We start from the raw sequence: 14,554 nt of genomic DNA on the forward strand, positions 1-14,554 counted from the left end.
TTTCTTCATTTCATTTGCTTGCAGTTTTGGGTTTTTTTTAATTACCTTTTTTTTTTTTTTTCTCCCCCCTCCCTCCCAGTTTTTGGTTCTGGTTAATGACAATAAAGTTTCTAAATTTACATTTTTATAGGGTATTGTAAATAAAGATGAATTGTATACTGCTGCCAGCCTGGCCTCTCCTTCTCTGGCCCGAGCCGCCCCCTGCGCGACCCCGCGCTGTCCCCGCCTTGTCCCCGCTCTGTCCCCTCGAGGGTCTCGAACCTGCGACCCCGGGAGAGCCGGGGCAGAGAGCAGGGGGCGTGGCAACGCCTCAGCCAATGGCAGCGCGCTTGGCGCGAAGCCCCGCCCCTCCGCCAATCGCTGGCGGGTGACTCACCTCTCGGCGTCAGCACGCGCGGCGCGCCGCTGCCCCCGCCTATTGGCTCCACGCCTGATTGACAGGCGAGAATCCCGTTCTCGGCCAATCGTAACGCGCGAACCGCCCCGCTGGCGCCCTGGCCGCCAATGGGGCGCGGACGTAGGCGGGCTGAGTGACGGCAGCGCGGCGGGGCGGCGGCGGCGGCGGCGGCGGCGGCGGCGATGGCGGAGCTGCGTGCGGCGGGCGCGGGGCCCAGCCCGGCCGCGCCCCCCGGGCCGCGGCGGTGCCCGCGGCCCCCGGCGCGCCCCCGGCGTTGCCCTCACCGGCGGCGAGCGTCGGGGCGGCACCGACACCGACGGCGGCACCGACGGCACCGACGGCGGCGGCGGGCGGCGGGGCCGGCGCGGGCGGCGGCGGCGGGGCCGGTCCCGGCTCAGCCCGCGAGGGTTGGCTCTTCAAGTGGACCAACTACATCAAGGGATACCAGCGCCGCTGGTTCGTGCTCAGCAATGGGCTGCTCAGCTACTACCGGTACGCACCGGGACCCGCCCCGACGCCCCCCGGGCCCCCCGTGACCTTGGGGCCGGGCTGAGCCCCCGCGGCGTGAGGAAGGCGGGTCTGGGCCCCCGCACCGAGTTGGGGAGCGCTCGGTGCCTCCGGTGCCAGCTGGGAAGGAGGGCGGCTGTCACCTCCCTCCCCCCGCGGCTCTCACATCCCTGTCACCGGGGATGTCACCTCCCGGTCCCCGGGATTGCCACATCCCTGTCGCCGTGGGTAGTTGAGGGGGTGGCGGGGGTCTGCCCCCCTCAGCCTCCCGCAGCTCCCGGATCCCGCTGTCCCTCCCAGCAGCTCTTCCCGGTGGCCTCGTGTGTTGTCACCCGCAGGGACACCTGAGCCCGGCCGGGGGGGGCCTTGTCCCTCCATTATTGATGGGGAACCGGAGCCTTCGGCAGCTGCCGGCTCCCGGTTACACCGCCGGCGGCGGGGGGGACACCGGATTGGGGGTGTCCCGGCTGGATGTCACCTCTGTCACGCGGTGACGTGGAAGGGGAGTGCCAGCCCGGCGCGGCCTCGCTGGGACTTCACCTTCGTCCCGGGCCGTGCCAGGATCCGGGAAGCACCGGATCTCTGAGGCTCCAGGATCCCTGAGGCCACTCCCGGCGGCTGTGGATTTGTCCCCCCACAGAGCGACATCCCCAGCCTTGGCCCTGCTCCGGCGCCAGCAAACCCTCCCTATTAATAGCCCTGGCTGGCGGACCGGGAATGCCGAGCCCCCTCCGTGGCCCCTGGAGGGCTCATCCCGGGGATCCCGGCCCTGCCCTTCCCTCACCGTGGCCTTCCCGCGCAGATCCAAGGCGGAGATGGGTCACACGTGCCGCGGCACTATCAACCTGGCCACGGCCAACATCACCGTGGAGGATTCCTGCAATTTCATCATTTCCAACGGCGGGGCCCAGACCTACCACCTCAAGGCCAGCTCCGAGGTGGAGCGGCAGCGCTGGGTCACCGCCCTCGAGCTCGCCAAGGCCAAGGCTGTCAAGATGCTGGAGGAGTCAGGTATGGAGTTCCTGGATCCGTGGCAGGGTGAAATTCCAGGGCTCAACAGGACATAGGGTAGGACTCCACTGGCCTCAGGGCAGGATCCCTGTGCCCTCAGGGTGAAATCCCAGTGCTCCACAGTGCCCAGGGTAGGATCAGTGTCCCCAAGGTGGGATCCCAGTGCCACACAGGCAGCAGCAATTCCAGGACAGGATCCCAGTACCCCACGGGACCCAGGGCATGATATTAGTGTTCCACAGGACTCAAGACAGGATCCCAGTGCCCCCAGAGAAGAATCCCAGACCCACAGAGCACAGGATCCCCAGTGTCCCCAAGGCACCATCCCAGTGACCCCAGGGCAGGATCACAGGGCAACATCAGTGCCCTTAGGGCAGGCTTCCAGTTCCTCACAAACCCAATGCCCCCAGGGCAGGACCCCAGTGCCCTGGGCAGCATCCCAGCAGCTCCAGCAAGAAGGTTTGGAAGGGGATGGCTGTGTCCATGCACGTGTGACCACAACAGCCTGGCATGCACAGAGAGTGTTTGGGAGCCCTCGGGGATTTGGGGATCCTGCCGTGCCCCTCCTGGCAGCCTTACCAGCAGCTCCTGGCGCAGTGTGACAATCCCACATTCCCTGTCCCTTCCCGCCCGCAGACGACTCCGGCGATGAGTCGGTGTCGCAGACGGACAAGACGGAGCTGCAGAACACCCTGCGGATCCTGTCCAGCAAAGTGGAGGACCTGAGCACCTGCAACGACCTGATCGCCAAGCACGGCACGGCCCTGCAGCGCTCCCTCAGCGAGCTCGAGGCCCTGCGGCTCCCTCCGGACAGCACGGACAAGATCAAGCAGGTCAACGAGCGGGCCACGCTCTTCCGCATCACCTCCAACGCCATGATCAACGTGAGTCGCCGTCCCGAGGATTCCGTAGCGGGGAAAGGCCCTACTTCCATGCTGAGCGCTGTTTTCCCACAGGCCTGCCGGGATTTCATGATCCTGGCGCAAACGCACGGGAAGAAGTGGCAGAAGTCGCTGCAGCAGGAGCGGGATCAGCGGATCCGGCTGGAGGAGACGCTGGAGCAGCTGGCCAAGCAGCACAACCACCTGGAAAGGGCTTTCCGGGGGTGCCACGGTGCTCCCCGCCAGCACGCCCGGCACCGGAGGCTCCAGCAAAGGTGGGGAGGGACAAGTGTTCTGCCCAAGTGTCCTCCAGATGTTTCCCGGCATTTTCCGAGCAAGGCTCCGCCTCTCTCACTCCGCTGATCCCGAGGGATGTGTCTGTCCCATCTCACCCGTGTAGCCAAGTGATTCTGGCATCCACAACAGGGTCCAAAGTGGCTCCTCTGTGCCTTATCCGACACCCCTTGGAGCTGGGGTGAGGTGTGACCCTCACCTGGCTGGTGGTGACAGGGGAGCCTTCAGTGGGAACCTGGGAATGATGTCCCTTCCTCACCAGCCCCATCCCCTTTCCCAGATCTGTGCTGCCCCGCCAAAGGTGACCTGAGTGACGAGGACGACGACAACAACGAGTTCTTTGATGCCCCGGAGATCTTCCCCATGCCCGACATCATGGGCCACAAGTGAGTTTTGGGGGAGAGGGGGATCCCCTTGCTGCTCTGCCCTGTTCGGGAACGTTCACCCCCTTTCCCCCCTTCCCAGGAGAACCGGGAGCAACATCAGCGGCACCAGCAGTGATATCAGCCTGGATGAGCAGGTGGGATGGGTGGTTTATGGCTTGGGAGTGCCCCAATTCCTGTGGAAATGTTTTGGGAGGGGGTCACAGGGACATAACAGCCTTTGTCTCCCCTCTCTCCAGTACAAGCACCAGGTCGAGGACACCAAGAAGGAGAAGAGAACCCGCATTCCCTACAAACCCAACTACAGCCTCAACCTCTGGAGCATCATGAAGAACTGCATCGGGAAGGAGCTGTCCAAAATTCCCATGCCAGTGAGCACAGACGCAGCCGGCGGGTGGGTGCGGGGCACCCTGGAACCCCCTTTTTTGGTGTTCTTGACCCGTTTCCCTCTTCCAGGTGAATTTCAACGAGCCGCTGTCCATGCTGCAGCGGCTGACGGAGGACCTGGAATACCACGAGCTCCTGGATCGGGCGGCGCGGTGCGAGAGCTCCCTGGAGCAGCTGTGCTACGTGGCCGCCTTCACCGTGTCCTCCTACTCCACCACCGTCTTCCGCACCAGCAAACCCTTCAACCCGCTCCTGGGGGAAACCTTCGAGCTGGATCGCCTGGAGGAGAACGGATACCGCTCCCTCTGCGAGCAGGTGCAGCCGGCTCCTCTCTCCCCAGCCTTTCCTGGGCCGCCGGGATGGCCGGCACTGAGCTGTCCCCCAATCCTGTGTCCAGGTGAGCCACCACCCGCCGGCAGCCGCCCACCACGCCGACTCCAAGCATGGCTGGACGCTGCGCCAGGAAATCAAAATCACCAGCAAATTCCGAGGGAAATACCTCTCCATCATGCCTCTGGGTGAGCACCCCGGGAGCGTGTGGGGTTTTTGGGACTGCCCAAGGTTCCAGGCATGGTTTCCAGCACAATTTCCCCTCCGTCAGGTACCATCCACTGCGTCTTCCACTCCTCCGGCAACCACTACACGTGGAAAAAAGTGACGACCACCGTGCACAACATCATCGTGGGGAAGCTCTGGATAGACCAGGTGGGAAGTCGTGGATGGGAGGTGTATGGAGGCGTGGATCCCTGGGGAATAGAGCATGGGTGGCTCTGACTGTCTCCTCTCCTCTGCAGTCGGGTGAGATCGAGATCGTCAACCACAAGACAGGGGACAAGTGCAGCCTCAAGTTTGTCCCTTACAGCTACTTCTCCCGGGACGTGGCGAGGAAGGTAGGGACACGGAGCCGTGGGACAGCCCATGCTGCTCGTGACCACGGTGTGTCCTGATCCAGGCTGTCCCCTCTCCCGCCAGGTGACCGGGGAGGTGATGGACCCGTCGGGAAAGGTGCATTTTCTCCTGCTGGGCACGTGGGATGAGAAGATGGATTGCTACAAGGTCCAGGTGGGAACGGGCGACAACGGAGCCGAGGCACGGCCGCGAGCCCACGAGGCTGAGGACAGCCGGCTGCTGCTGTGGAAGCGGAACCCGCTGCCGTGAGTGGGGAAAACCGGGAGCAAGGCGTCCCCAGGAGCAGGGATGTGGGGCTGGCGCCAAGTCCCGTTCCTTCCCATGCCGTAGGAAGTACGCAGAGAACATGTACTACTTCTCGGAGCTGGCGCTGACCCTGAACGCGCCGGAGAACGGGACGGCCCCACGGACAGCCGGCGGCGCCCGGACCAGCGCCTCATGGAGAACGGCAGGTGGGACGAGGCCAACGCCGAGAAGCAGCGGCTGGAGGAGAAACAGCGGCTCTCCCGCAAGCGCCGTGAGGCCGAGGGCCGCCCGCGCCACCGAGGACGGTAAGGCGGGGCTGCTGGACAGGGATGTGCCCCCTCGGTGTCCCCCCCAGGCCCTGACCCCGCTGTGCCCCGCCAGGGACGCCCTGTGATCCCTACAAACCGCTGTGGTTCGAGCGGAAAGAAGGACCCGGTGACGCAGGAGCTGGCACACGTCTACAAGGGGGGCTACTGGGAGAGCAAGGAGAAGCAGGACTGGAGCTTGTGCCCGGATATTTTCTGAGCCCGGCGAGGAGGAGGAGGAGGAGCGGCAGGGGGGGAGGATGAAGGCCGGGACCCCCCCGTCCATCCGTCTGTCTTAACTGGTGTGTCCCCGCGCCTCGCTGTGAGCGCCGGCCGGGCTTTGCCTTAGCCCACCCAAACTGACCTTGGGGAGCAGGAGCCAACACAGCCCCGCCCCAGATCTGTGCTGGAGCGGAGTGGGGGGTCCCTTCGTCCCACCTACCTCCTCAGCACCCTGGGGTGGGGGCACGGCCGCCCCCGGGGTGGGGGCCCTGGGAAGGCGCAGCGGGGCGAGCCCAAGGCTGGCCTTGGTCTCCCCCCCCTCCCCTTTTATTCCCGTTCCCCTTCACCCCCAAGAGTTTGGGTGCTTTTGGGGTCCGGGGGGGCCAGACTCCCCCCCCAGCCTGTTCTATAGGTGTATATTATATATATGTAGAGAGCAATCGGGGTCCCCTTCTCCCCCACAGCCCCCGGTTTGGGGGGTCCCCACCCTCCCCGGGGCGTCCCCCACACGTGGGGACCCCCCATGAGGTGCCTTCCCTGTAAGTTTAGGGCAGGGGGAGGACCTGGGTTTTTGGGGGGGGGGGGGGTCTCTCCAGGCACAGTGGGACCCCTACACCCCCAGACACTACAGGGGTGGGGAAATGCGCTGTGGGGGGAGTCTCTGCACCCCTGAACCTGAAATTGGGGCCGTTTGATGCCTTTTTATTTTATTTTTTCCTTTTTTTGGGTTGGTTCTTTTTTTTGTCTCCAGAAAAAGAACTAAATTAAAATCTGTGAATGCCCCAACCCTGTGCCTGCTCTGTGGGGTCGGGGAGGGGGTGCAGCCCTTTCCTGCGACTGAGTCTTGGGGGGATCCTCTACTCCTGTGGGGATCTGAGTGGCAGCACCCAAACAGGGACTTGAACCCCATTCCTGGGATTCTCCAGGTGCCACCTTGTCCAGTCCCCAGGCTCTGCTGCCCCGTGGTGGGTTGAGGGAGAATGGGAGGCGTCCCCTGGTGTTCCCCACAGGATTTGGGGTGCTGGGGAACCCCTGGGTGACTTTTGGGAGGGACCTTCGGCCTGTTCCCAGGGTCCCCTGTGGGCCGGGGGGCTTACCTGGTCTGTGAGGCTCCTGGGGACACATACGTGATGGTGGGCGGGGGGTCTGAGCGGCCCTGGGATCCCCTGGGGGCACTTCCATGGGGCGGGGATGTCCCAGGGGATCGGGAGGACCCCCGGGAGTGACGCAGGACCCCCCATGCCCTTCCCGTCCCCATGGTACGTGGCCTCTGATTGGCCAGCTGGCATGAGAGGCGCATGTTGATTGGTCGAACCCTCGCGCTGATTGGCCAGTTGGTTTGAGTGCCCGTTCTCGGAGGGCAGGCATTTTCCCGCCCGCCTTGGATTGGAGCGTTCTGATTGGTTGGCCGACCGCAGCGCGTCAGATCCAGCCAATGGGAGGGCGCGGCCTGGCCCTGGAGCCGCGGCCCCCGGCAGCCCCCCGCTCCTTGTCCCCCCTGTCCCCTGTGGGCCCCCCCCGTCCCCGGCCCCGGGGGTGGCTCGGGTGGCCGGGGGCGACACCGACCGCGCGCCCTCCCCCACAACCACCGGACACATTCCTCCAGCCCGGTCAAAGGGGTTTATTGGGTCCCCCGGCTTCCCCGGCCTGCCACCCCCCCGGTGGCTTTGGGGTCGGGGGTCTCTACCCCATTCCCAGGTGCTCCGCTCCGCCTGTTCCCTCTGAACCCTGATGCTGGCAGAGCTCCCGAGTCGGCTGGCCGGGCAGGAGCGGCTGAGGAGGGCTGAGGGGTCATCCGGGGGTCCCCTCCTGCCCGGTGGCTCCGTTACCGGGACGACAGCATCATCACGAACTCTGCGGGGCGAGGAGGGCACGTCAGGGCAGCCGGGGCCCAGCCCCTGCCGCGGCCCCCGGGGAAGGAGGGGTCCCCTCACCATCGAAGTCCACGTGCCGTCCCCGTTGAGATCCACGTCCTGCAGGATCTCGTCCACCTCCTGTGCCTTCAGCTGCTCCCCCAGCAGCGCCGCGATGGCCTCGCGCATCTCGGCCGTGCTGATCTCCCCGTCCCCGTTCATGTCGAACTGCGGCGCCCACGGGGTGGGGGTCACCCTCCCGCTGGTACCCCCAGCTCCCTGTGGTCACTGTCTGCTCTGCGCTTGTGGTCACCCCGTGGTCATCGTTTCCCCACAGTCATTGTCTCCTCCTCCCTGTGGTCACCCCGTAGTCCCCCATACGGTCACCATCTCCCCATGGTCTCCCCGTGATCACCATCCCCTTCACGCCCCCATCATCGTTGTCCCCACCAGGCTCTTTCCAGAGTCACTATCCCCACCCCCCATGGTCCCCTCATGGCCGCAGTGCCCCTGAGGAGGGACGCCACGCCCGCTTCCCCGAGGCGGCGGCCGTACCTCGCGGAAGGCGATCTTGAGCTCCCTCACGCCCACCATGTGCGCTGTCTCCTCCCGCAGCTTCGGGCCCATCATCTGCACAAAGTCTTCAAAGTCCACGCGGCCACCCACTGCCATGGGAAGGGGACACCCTCAGCACCCCAGTGACCCCTGGACCCCTCCCCGGCCCCCCGACCCCGCTCACTCCTCATCTTGATGTGCTGGGAGATCTCGATGAGCTCCATCTCAGTGGGCATGTACCCCAAGCAGTGCGCATGCAGGCGCCCAGGTCCTTGTAGCTGATGTAGCCATCCTGGTCCGTGTCGAACTCCTTGAAGGCGTCCAGCAGCTCTGGGCGTGGCCACGGGTGGGGACAGGGAGGACACTGTCAGGTGTCGAGGGTCACACAGACACCGTGTCACCCCGGGGCAGGTCCCTTCTTGGATGTGGGAGACCCCTCCATGGCCACATCCCCACGGCAGATCCCTCCATGAGGACATGCCCCCCATCCCCCTAGGCCCTGTTCCCACCCCAGATCCCTCCACGAGGACATGCCCCCCATTCCCCTAGGCCCTGTCCCTACCCCGTCCCCCCTGCTCACCATCCAGCTCCTCCGGTGACAGGTCCCGCTCCTGCATGGGGCACACAGAGGGGGTGACAGCTGAATGAGACCCAGCTCCGTGTCCATCCCCTCCCCGCCCCCCCAAACATCGGTGTCACCTTTGTTAAGCATGGGCCAAAATTAACTCCAGCGGAGGATTAGTGGGATTGGAGGCAAAGCCCCGCCCTGCCCCGTGCCTGCACCCCCACTTGCCCTGCCCCGGTCCCTGTGTCCCACCTCCTGTCACCCACCCCAGGGGTGTCCCACCCCAGGACCGCCAGGCTCCGGATGGGATGTGCCGGGTAGCCACGGATGCTGCCGAGGGGGTTCTTACCCCAGAGGTGGGGGGACAGCATTTTCCCCCTGCCCAGAGCTCGGCTGCCCCTGCCCAGGTTGTCCCCTCGGGATGTCCCCTCTGTCCCCAGGGCGCTGGAGTGTCCCCAGCGCCCCTGTGTCCCACCTATCCCCACGATTCCAGGATGTCCCTGACTGTTCCCAGTGCCCCATGTCCCCTTCATCCGCAGGTTTCCAGACAGTCCCTGAGCCCATTTCCACTGTTCCCAGGCCCCAATCCCTGGGGTCCCAGAGTGTCCCTGTCTGTATCCCCACTGTCGCCATCTCCTTTCAATCCCCAGGGACCCGGAGTGGCCCTGACCTTGTCCCCAGTGCCCAACATCTCCTCTGTCCTCAGGATCCTGGAGTGTCCCAACCCCATCATCATTGGCCCCATGTCCCCTCCATCCCCAGGGTTCCAGAACATTCCCATTGTCCCCATCCCACTGTCCCCAAGCCCATCCTCACTGCCCTCTTCACCTACACCATCCTGGACTGTCCCCGTCCCCATCCCCACTGTCCCCACATCCCCTCCATTTCCAGGGTCCTCCATCCCCACCCTCACCTCCCATGTCCCCTCGCGGTGTCCCCACCTTGCCGAAGACGGTGTTGAGGAAGGGGGAGTAGGTCTTGGTGGCAGCAGCGTGGGGGTCCACGGGACCCTTCTTCCCACTTTTCTGCCCGTGGCCGCCGTGCCGGGACTCGGAGCCGGAATTCTTGGGGGCCGGGGGACCGCCGTCCTCGAGGGCTTTGGGGGGTTTCTCCCCCGCCTCGTGCCCCCCTTTCCCCTTCTGCGGGGGCTCCGTGTCCTTGGGGGTCCCCTTGTCCCCGCGGGAGCGTGGCATGGGGCCGGGCCGGGTGGGCAGCGGGCGGGCAGGGAGCGGGACCCGGGATGGCCGAGGCGGAGGAAGGAGCAGGGAAATCCTCTTACACCCCCCGTGACCCCCCCAGGCTCCCCCCGCCGTGGGCCCGGCAAGGCAAAGCCAATTAGCGGTGATTAATGGAAGGAAACAGCCACGGCCACCGGCCCCCGACACAGCCACGCGGCCACCGCAGCCCGGCCACCGCACAGGTCCCCACACACGTCCCGCGGTCACCCACCGAGGCCCGGAGTCCAGTGGTGACATCCCAAGGCCACCACAGTGTCCGCAGACCGACCCACATCCCGGGCGGTGACACCCCAAAGCCACCACAGCGTCCCCAGACCACCCCACATCCCCAGCGGTGACACCGCAAGGCCACCACAGTGTCCCCTCAGCCGGCACCTCTCCCCGAGCTCCCGCCACCTCTGAGGTAGGTCCTACATTCACTGTCCCCCCAGGATGGGGACTGGTGGCGTGTCCCCAAGGCATTGCAGACTGGATGGGCACAGGGGGGTTCGGAGGGGAGGGACACCCCACAATGAGGGCAGGGGAGGCCCAGAGGGTGACCCTGGCTGCTGTGTCACCCTGAGGCGACACGGCGGGGCGACACTGGTGGGGGTGGCAGCCTGTGTCACTCGCTGCCACTGCCCCTGCGCCACCCGCCACTTTCACCTCTGTGCCACCCACTGACGCTGTCCACGGGGACCGTACCCCGGGTGTCCCTGTGCAGGGGTGCCCCCGTGTGCCCGCAGGGTTCCGAGCCCCCCGGTCTCATCTCTCCCCCCCCCGCCCCCGCCGGTGCCCCCGCCCCGGAGCCGCGCACGCGCGGGGCGGCCCCGGTCACTTCCTGCCCCGCCCCGCCGCCGCCGCCGCCGCCGCTCCCGCCGCCCCCGACACCGGCACCGGCACCGGCCCCGGGCACCGACCCGCCGGTGAGTGCGGGCACCGGCACCGGGCACCGACCCCGCCGGGCACGGCCCCCGAGGGCCCCCCGTCCGCCTTCCCGGGGGAAGCCCCCTCCCCGTTCCCTGCGGGGCCACCCCCTGTCCCTGTCCCCATCCCTATCCCTGTCCCCATCCCCGTCCCCATACCCAGCGGGGCCTCCCCGTCCCCTTTCCCGTCCATGTCCCTAGCCCTGTCCCTGTCCCCATTCCTGTTCCTGTACCAAGCGCGGCCACCGCCGGCCCCATTCCTGACCCCACTCCCGTCCCCATCCTTGTCCCTGCCCTCGTCACTATCCCCGTACAAAATGAGGCCACCACTGTCCCCCTTCGCGCCCCCCATCCCTATCCTTGTCCCCATCCCTTTCCCTGTGCCAGACCCCATCCCTGACCCTGTAGCCAGCAGGGCCACCCCTGTGCCCGATCTGTTGGAGCTGTCCCTGCACCCCTTTCTATCCCCACCCCTGTAGCCAGCAGGACACCCTTGTCCCCGTCCCCATCCTGAATGGGACACTCCCTGTCCTCCTCAGAGCCCCCATTCCTGGGGTGCTTCTCGAGTTCCCTCCAGGGAGCTGGGCAGGGACAGGGGTGTGTGCCCCAGTTTCTGCCTCCTGGGAGTGGCTGAGCCGCCCTTTACCAGGCTGGGGGACAGCGACAAGCCCAGTTCAGGGGACACCCCGTTCCCAGGCCACCTCCCTGGTGGCCCTGCCTCCCATTTTGGGGTGTCCCAGCCTGCCTGACCGCGGGCCGGGGCGCTCCCCAGCCATGTCGTTCCGGAAGGTGGTGCGGCAGAGCAAATTCCGGCACGTGTTCGGGCAGCCGGTGAAGACGGAGCAGTGCTACGATGACATCCGTGTGTCCCGCGTCACCTGGGACAGCACCTTCTGTGCTGTCAACCCCTCCTTTGTCGCCATCATTGTGGAGGCCAGCGGCGGCGGCGCCTTCCTCGTCCTCCCCCTGCACAAGGTGACAGCAGGGTGGTGACACGGGGGAGGGGAGGAGGCTTGTGCTGGTGGGTGACCTCCTCCCTGCTGTCATTTTGTCCCCAGACCGGGCGCATTGACAAGTCCTACCCCACGGTGTGTGGCCACACGGGCCCTGTCCTCGACATCGACTGGTGTCCCCACAATGACCACGTCATCGCCAGCGGCTCCGAGGATTGCACCGTCATGGTGAGGGGTGGCCCGGGATGGGCCTGGGGGGGTGGCAGGGGTCACCCCGCTTTGTCACTGTCCCCTCTATCCCCTCAGGTGTGGCAGATCCCGGAGAACGGGCTGAGCCAGCCACTGACGGAGCCAGTGGTGGTCCTGGAGGGCCACTCGAAGCGGGTTGGCATCGTCACCTGGCACCCCACCGCCCGCAACGTCCTGCTCAGCGCGGGTACGGGGGGGACATGGCAGGCACGGGGAGGGGGCCGCGCGGCCGAGGTGACCCCCGCTGTGTCCCCCAGGCTGTGACAACGTGGTGCTGATCTGGAACGTGGGCACGGCGGAGGAGCTGTACCGGCTGGATGGGCTGCACCCTGACCTCATCTACAGCGTCAGCTGGAGCCGTGATGGCTCCCGCTTCTGCACCGCCTGCAAGGACAAAAGCGTCCGTGTCATCGACCCCGCCGCGGCACCGTGGTGGCCGTGAGTGTCCCCACCCCCCGGGGGGCCTGTGTCACCAGGGCGCGGCCCTGCGCTGGTTCCTGGGCGGAGTCCCCTGCTCCCTGCTCTCGTCCCTTGGTGCACCCCGTTGTCCCGTGTCCCTTGGGTGTCCTTGTCCCCTGGTTCTCCCCGCTGTCCCCTGTCCCTCGGTGCCCGTCCCCGGGGTGCTGCGGGTGCCGGTGACGGCCGTGCCCCCCAGGAGAAGGAGCGGGCGCACGAGGGGGCCCGTCCCATGCGCGCCATCTTCCTGGCCGACGGCAAGATCTTCACCACCGGCTTCAGCCGCATGAGCGAGCGGCAACTGGCGCTGTGGGACACGGTGAGTGGCACCCCGGGAGTCCCCCGGGACCATTTGGGGGACCCCCGTGTGCCTGACACCTCACCCCACCGCAGGAGAACCTGGAGGAGCCCATGGGGCTGCAGGAGCTGGACTCCAGCAACGGGGCTCTGCTGCCCTTCTACGACCCCGACACCAACGTGGTCTACGTCTGTGGCAAGGTACGGAGCCCCCCACCCCGCTGGTGGCACCCCCGGAGCCAGGGACCCTCCTAACGGTGTGTCCCCAGGGGGACTCGAGCATCCGGTACTTCGAGATCACGGAGGAGCCGCCCTACATCCACTTCCTCAACACCTTCACCAGCAAGGAGCCCCAGCGGGGAATGGGCTGGATGCCCAAGCGCGGGCTGGACGTCAGCAAGTGCGAGATCGCCAGGTGGCACAGGGACGCGGGGGACAAGGTGAGGGACCGCCAGACCCCCCCACCAAACCCTCCATGACCCCCTCTGCTCCCCCGGCAGGTTCTACAAGCTGCACGAGCGCAAGTGTGAGCCCATCATCATGACCGTGCCAAGGAAGGTCGGTGGGGATGGGAGCGGGGTGGGGATAGGGGAATTTGGCATGGGGGGACCCAGTAGGGCTGGTGGGAGTCTCCAGGGGGGACTGAGAGGGGTCATGGGGCAGGACATGGGGCTGTGGGGGGGTTCCTGGGCAGGACGTGGTGACTGGGTAAGGGGTCCCTAATCAGGCTGTGTGGGGGTCCCTGTGGGGTCTGTGTGTGAGGTCCCTGAGCAGGACACAGGAGCGATGGGGGGGGTCCACGCGTCTCTCTGGGGGTCCCCCTGAGGACGCCACCCCTCTGACCCTGTCGGGGGGGCAGTCTGACCTGTTCCAGGACGACCTGTACCCGGATACGGCGGGCCCCGAGGCGGCCATGGAGGCGGAGGAGTGGGTGGCGGGGCGCACGGCGGGGCCCGTGCTGGTGTCCCTGCGCCAGGCCTACGTCCCCAGCAAGCAGCGCGACCTCAAGGTGAGCCGGCGGTCACTGCTGCACGACGGCCGCGCCACCACCGCCGCCACCGCCACCACCGGGGCCACCACGCCGCCCCCACGCCCCCACCGCCCCTGCGTCCACTCGCTTCAGTGCCCCCCGGTGCTCGGCTCCGGCAACACCACGGTAAGGGGGACAAAGGGACAAGGGGGAAAGGGGGAAGGGGCGGAGGGGTGTGGCCGCCGTGGGTGTGGCTCTGCTGGGCGTGTCCGTGCGGGCGCGGCTGACGGGGCTGTCGCTCAGGGGGGCCGCCTGGAGGAGGTGCTGCAGGAGGTGGCGGCGCTGCGGGCGCTGGTGGCGGAGCAGGGCCAGCGCATCTCCCGCCTGGAGGAGCAGCTCAGCCGCCTCGAGAACGGCCACGTGTAGGGAACCCCCCAACCTTCAGGGACCACCGCCCCAGGGACCACGCCTGCGCCCCAGGGACCCCCCTGAAGCATCCCATCCCCCTGGGGTGCACCCCCTTGCCCCGCTCCGGGCCCTTCTCCCACTGGGGGCTGGCTGCCCCTCTGGCAGCTCCCCACTTCCCCCTGTTGCCTTACTGGGTGCTGCCCCCCCAAATCATGGACCATTATTGCCCACCCCCGTTCGTCGGGCTGGGGGTTGCTCTTGGGATCAAAGATTACCCCCTGCACACCTCAATCCCTGCGTGGGGTCTCCCCCCTTTCCTATAGGGCAGGGCATGATCTGCCTCCTTCAACTGTGACATATTGACCCCCTTATATTTTGGGGGTTTTCTCCCCCTTCCTCCTCCTCCTTGCATCCCCCCTCTCCCTTCCAGTGCAGGGTCAAAAACTATATTTTCACTCCAAATAAAGGATTTATAAGAAAAGCTGTGGTCGCGGCAGCCACCTGGGGGGTGACAAAGTGGGGGCAGGAAGGCGCAGCAGTCACGGGTGGGAGCTCGGCGCCTC

At 66.5% G+C, this 14,554-nt stretch overlaps 3 protein-coding genes across 3 annotated transcripts; 2 read left to right on the forward strand and 1 right to left on the reverse strand.

The window, feature by feature from the left end:
• The first annotated feature begins 579 nt into the window (after positions 1–579).
• Positions 580–6,328, forward strand: LOC104684136 (oxysterol binding protein). The gene is given in 19 exon segments (XM_039552834.1): positions 580–634; positions 637–889; positions 1,707–1,915; positions 2,552–2,799; positions 2,872–3,018; positions 3,020–3,071; positions 3,371–3,476; positions 3,556–3,610; positions 3,713–3,844; positions 3,930–4,175; positions 4,258–4,378; positions 4,462–4,565; positions 4,655–4,750; positions 4,833–5,014; positions 5,100–5,167; positions 5,170–5,297; positions 5,299–5,388; positions 5,390–5,437; positions 5,439–6,328. Coding segments are annotated over 19 exon segments (2,442 nt in total). The 3' UTR covers positions 5,541–6,328.
• Positions 6,329–7,148: 820 nt separating this feature from the next.
• Positions 7,149–9,788, reverse strand: CABP4 (calcium binding protein 4). The gene is given in 8 exon segments (XM_039552863.1): positions 7,149–7,396; positions 7,477–7,491; positions 7,494–7,623; positions 7,951–8,060; positions 8,135–8,195; positions 8,198–8,280; positions 8,531–8,561; positions 9,457–9,788. Coding segments are annotated over 8 exon segments (711 nt in total). The 5' UTR covers positions 9,709–9,788; the 3' UTR covers positions 7,149–7,367.
• Positions 9,789–10,607: 819 nt separating this feature from the next.
• On the forward strand, positions 10,608–14,472 carry CORO1B (coronin 1B). The gene is given in 12 exon segments (XM_039552856.1): positions 10,608–10,658; positions 11,431–11,633; positions 11,717–11,839; positions 11,918–12,047; positions 12,118–12,276; positions 12,279–12,298; positions 12,516–12,635; positions 12,710–12,814; positions 12,883–13,028; positions 13,114–13,171; positions 13,473–13,769; positions 13,887–14,472. Coding segments are annotated over 11 exon segments (1,482 nt in total). The 5' UTR covers positions 10,608–10,658; positions 11,431–11,432; the 3' UTR covers positions 14,010–14,472.
• The last annotated feature ends 82 nt before the right edge of the window (positions 14,473–14,554 follow it).

This window comes from Corvus cornix, chromosome 5 (assembly GCF_000738735.6).
Source record: "Corvus cornix cornix isolate S_Up_H32 chromosome 5, ASM73873v5, whole genome shotgun sequence".
NCBI classification, from domain to species: Eukaryota; Metazoa; Chordata; class Aves; order Passeriformes; family Corvidae; genus Corvus; species Corvus cornix.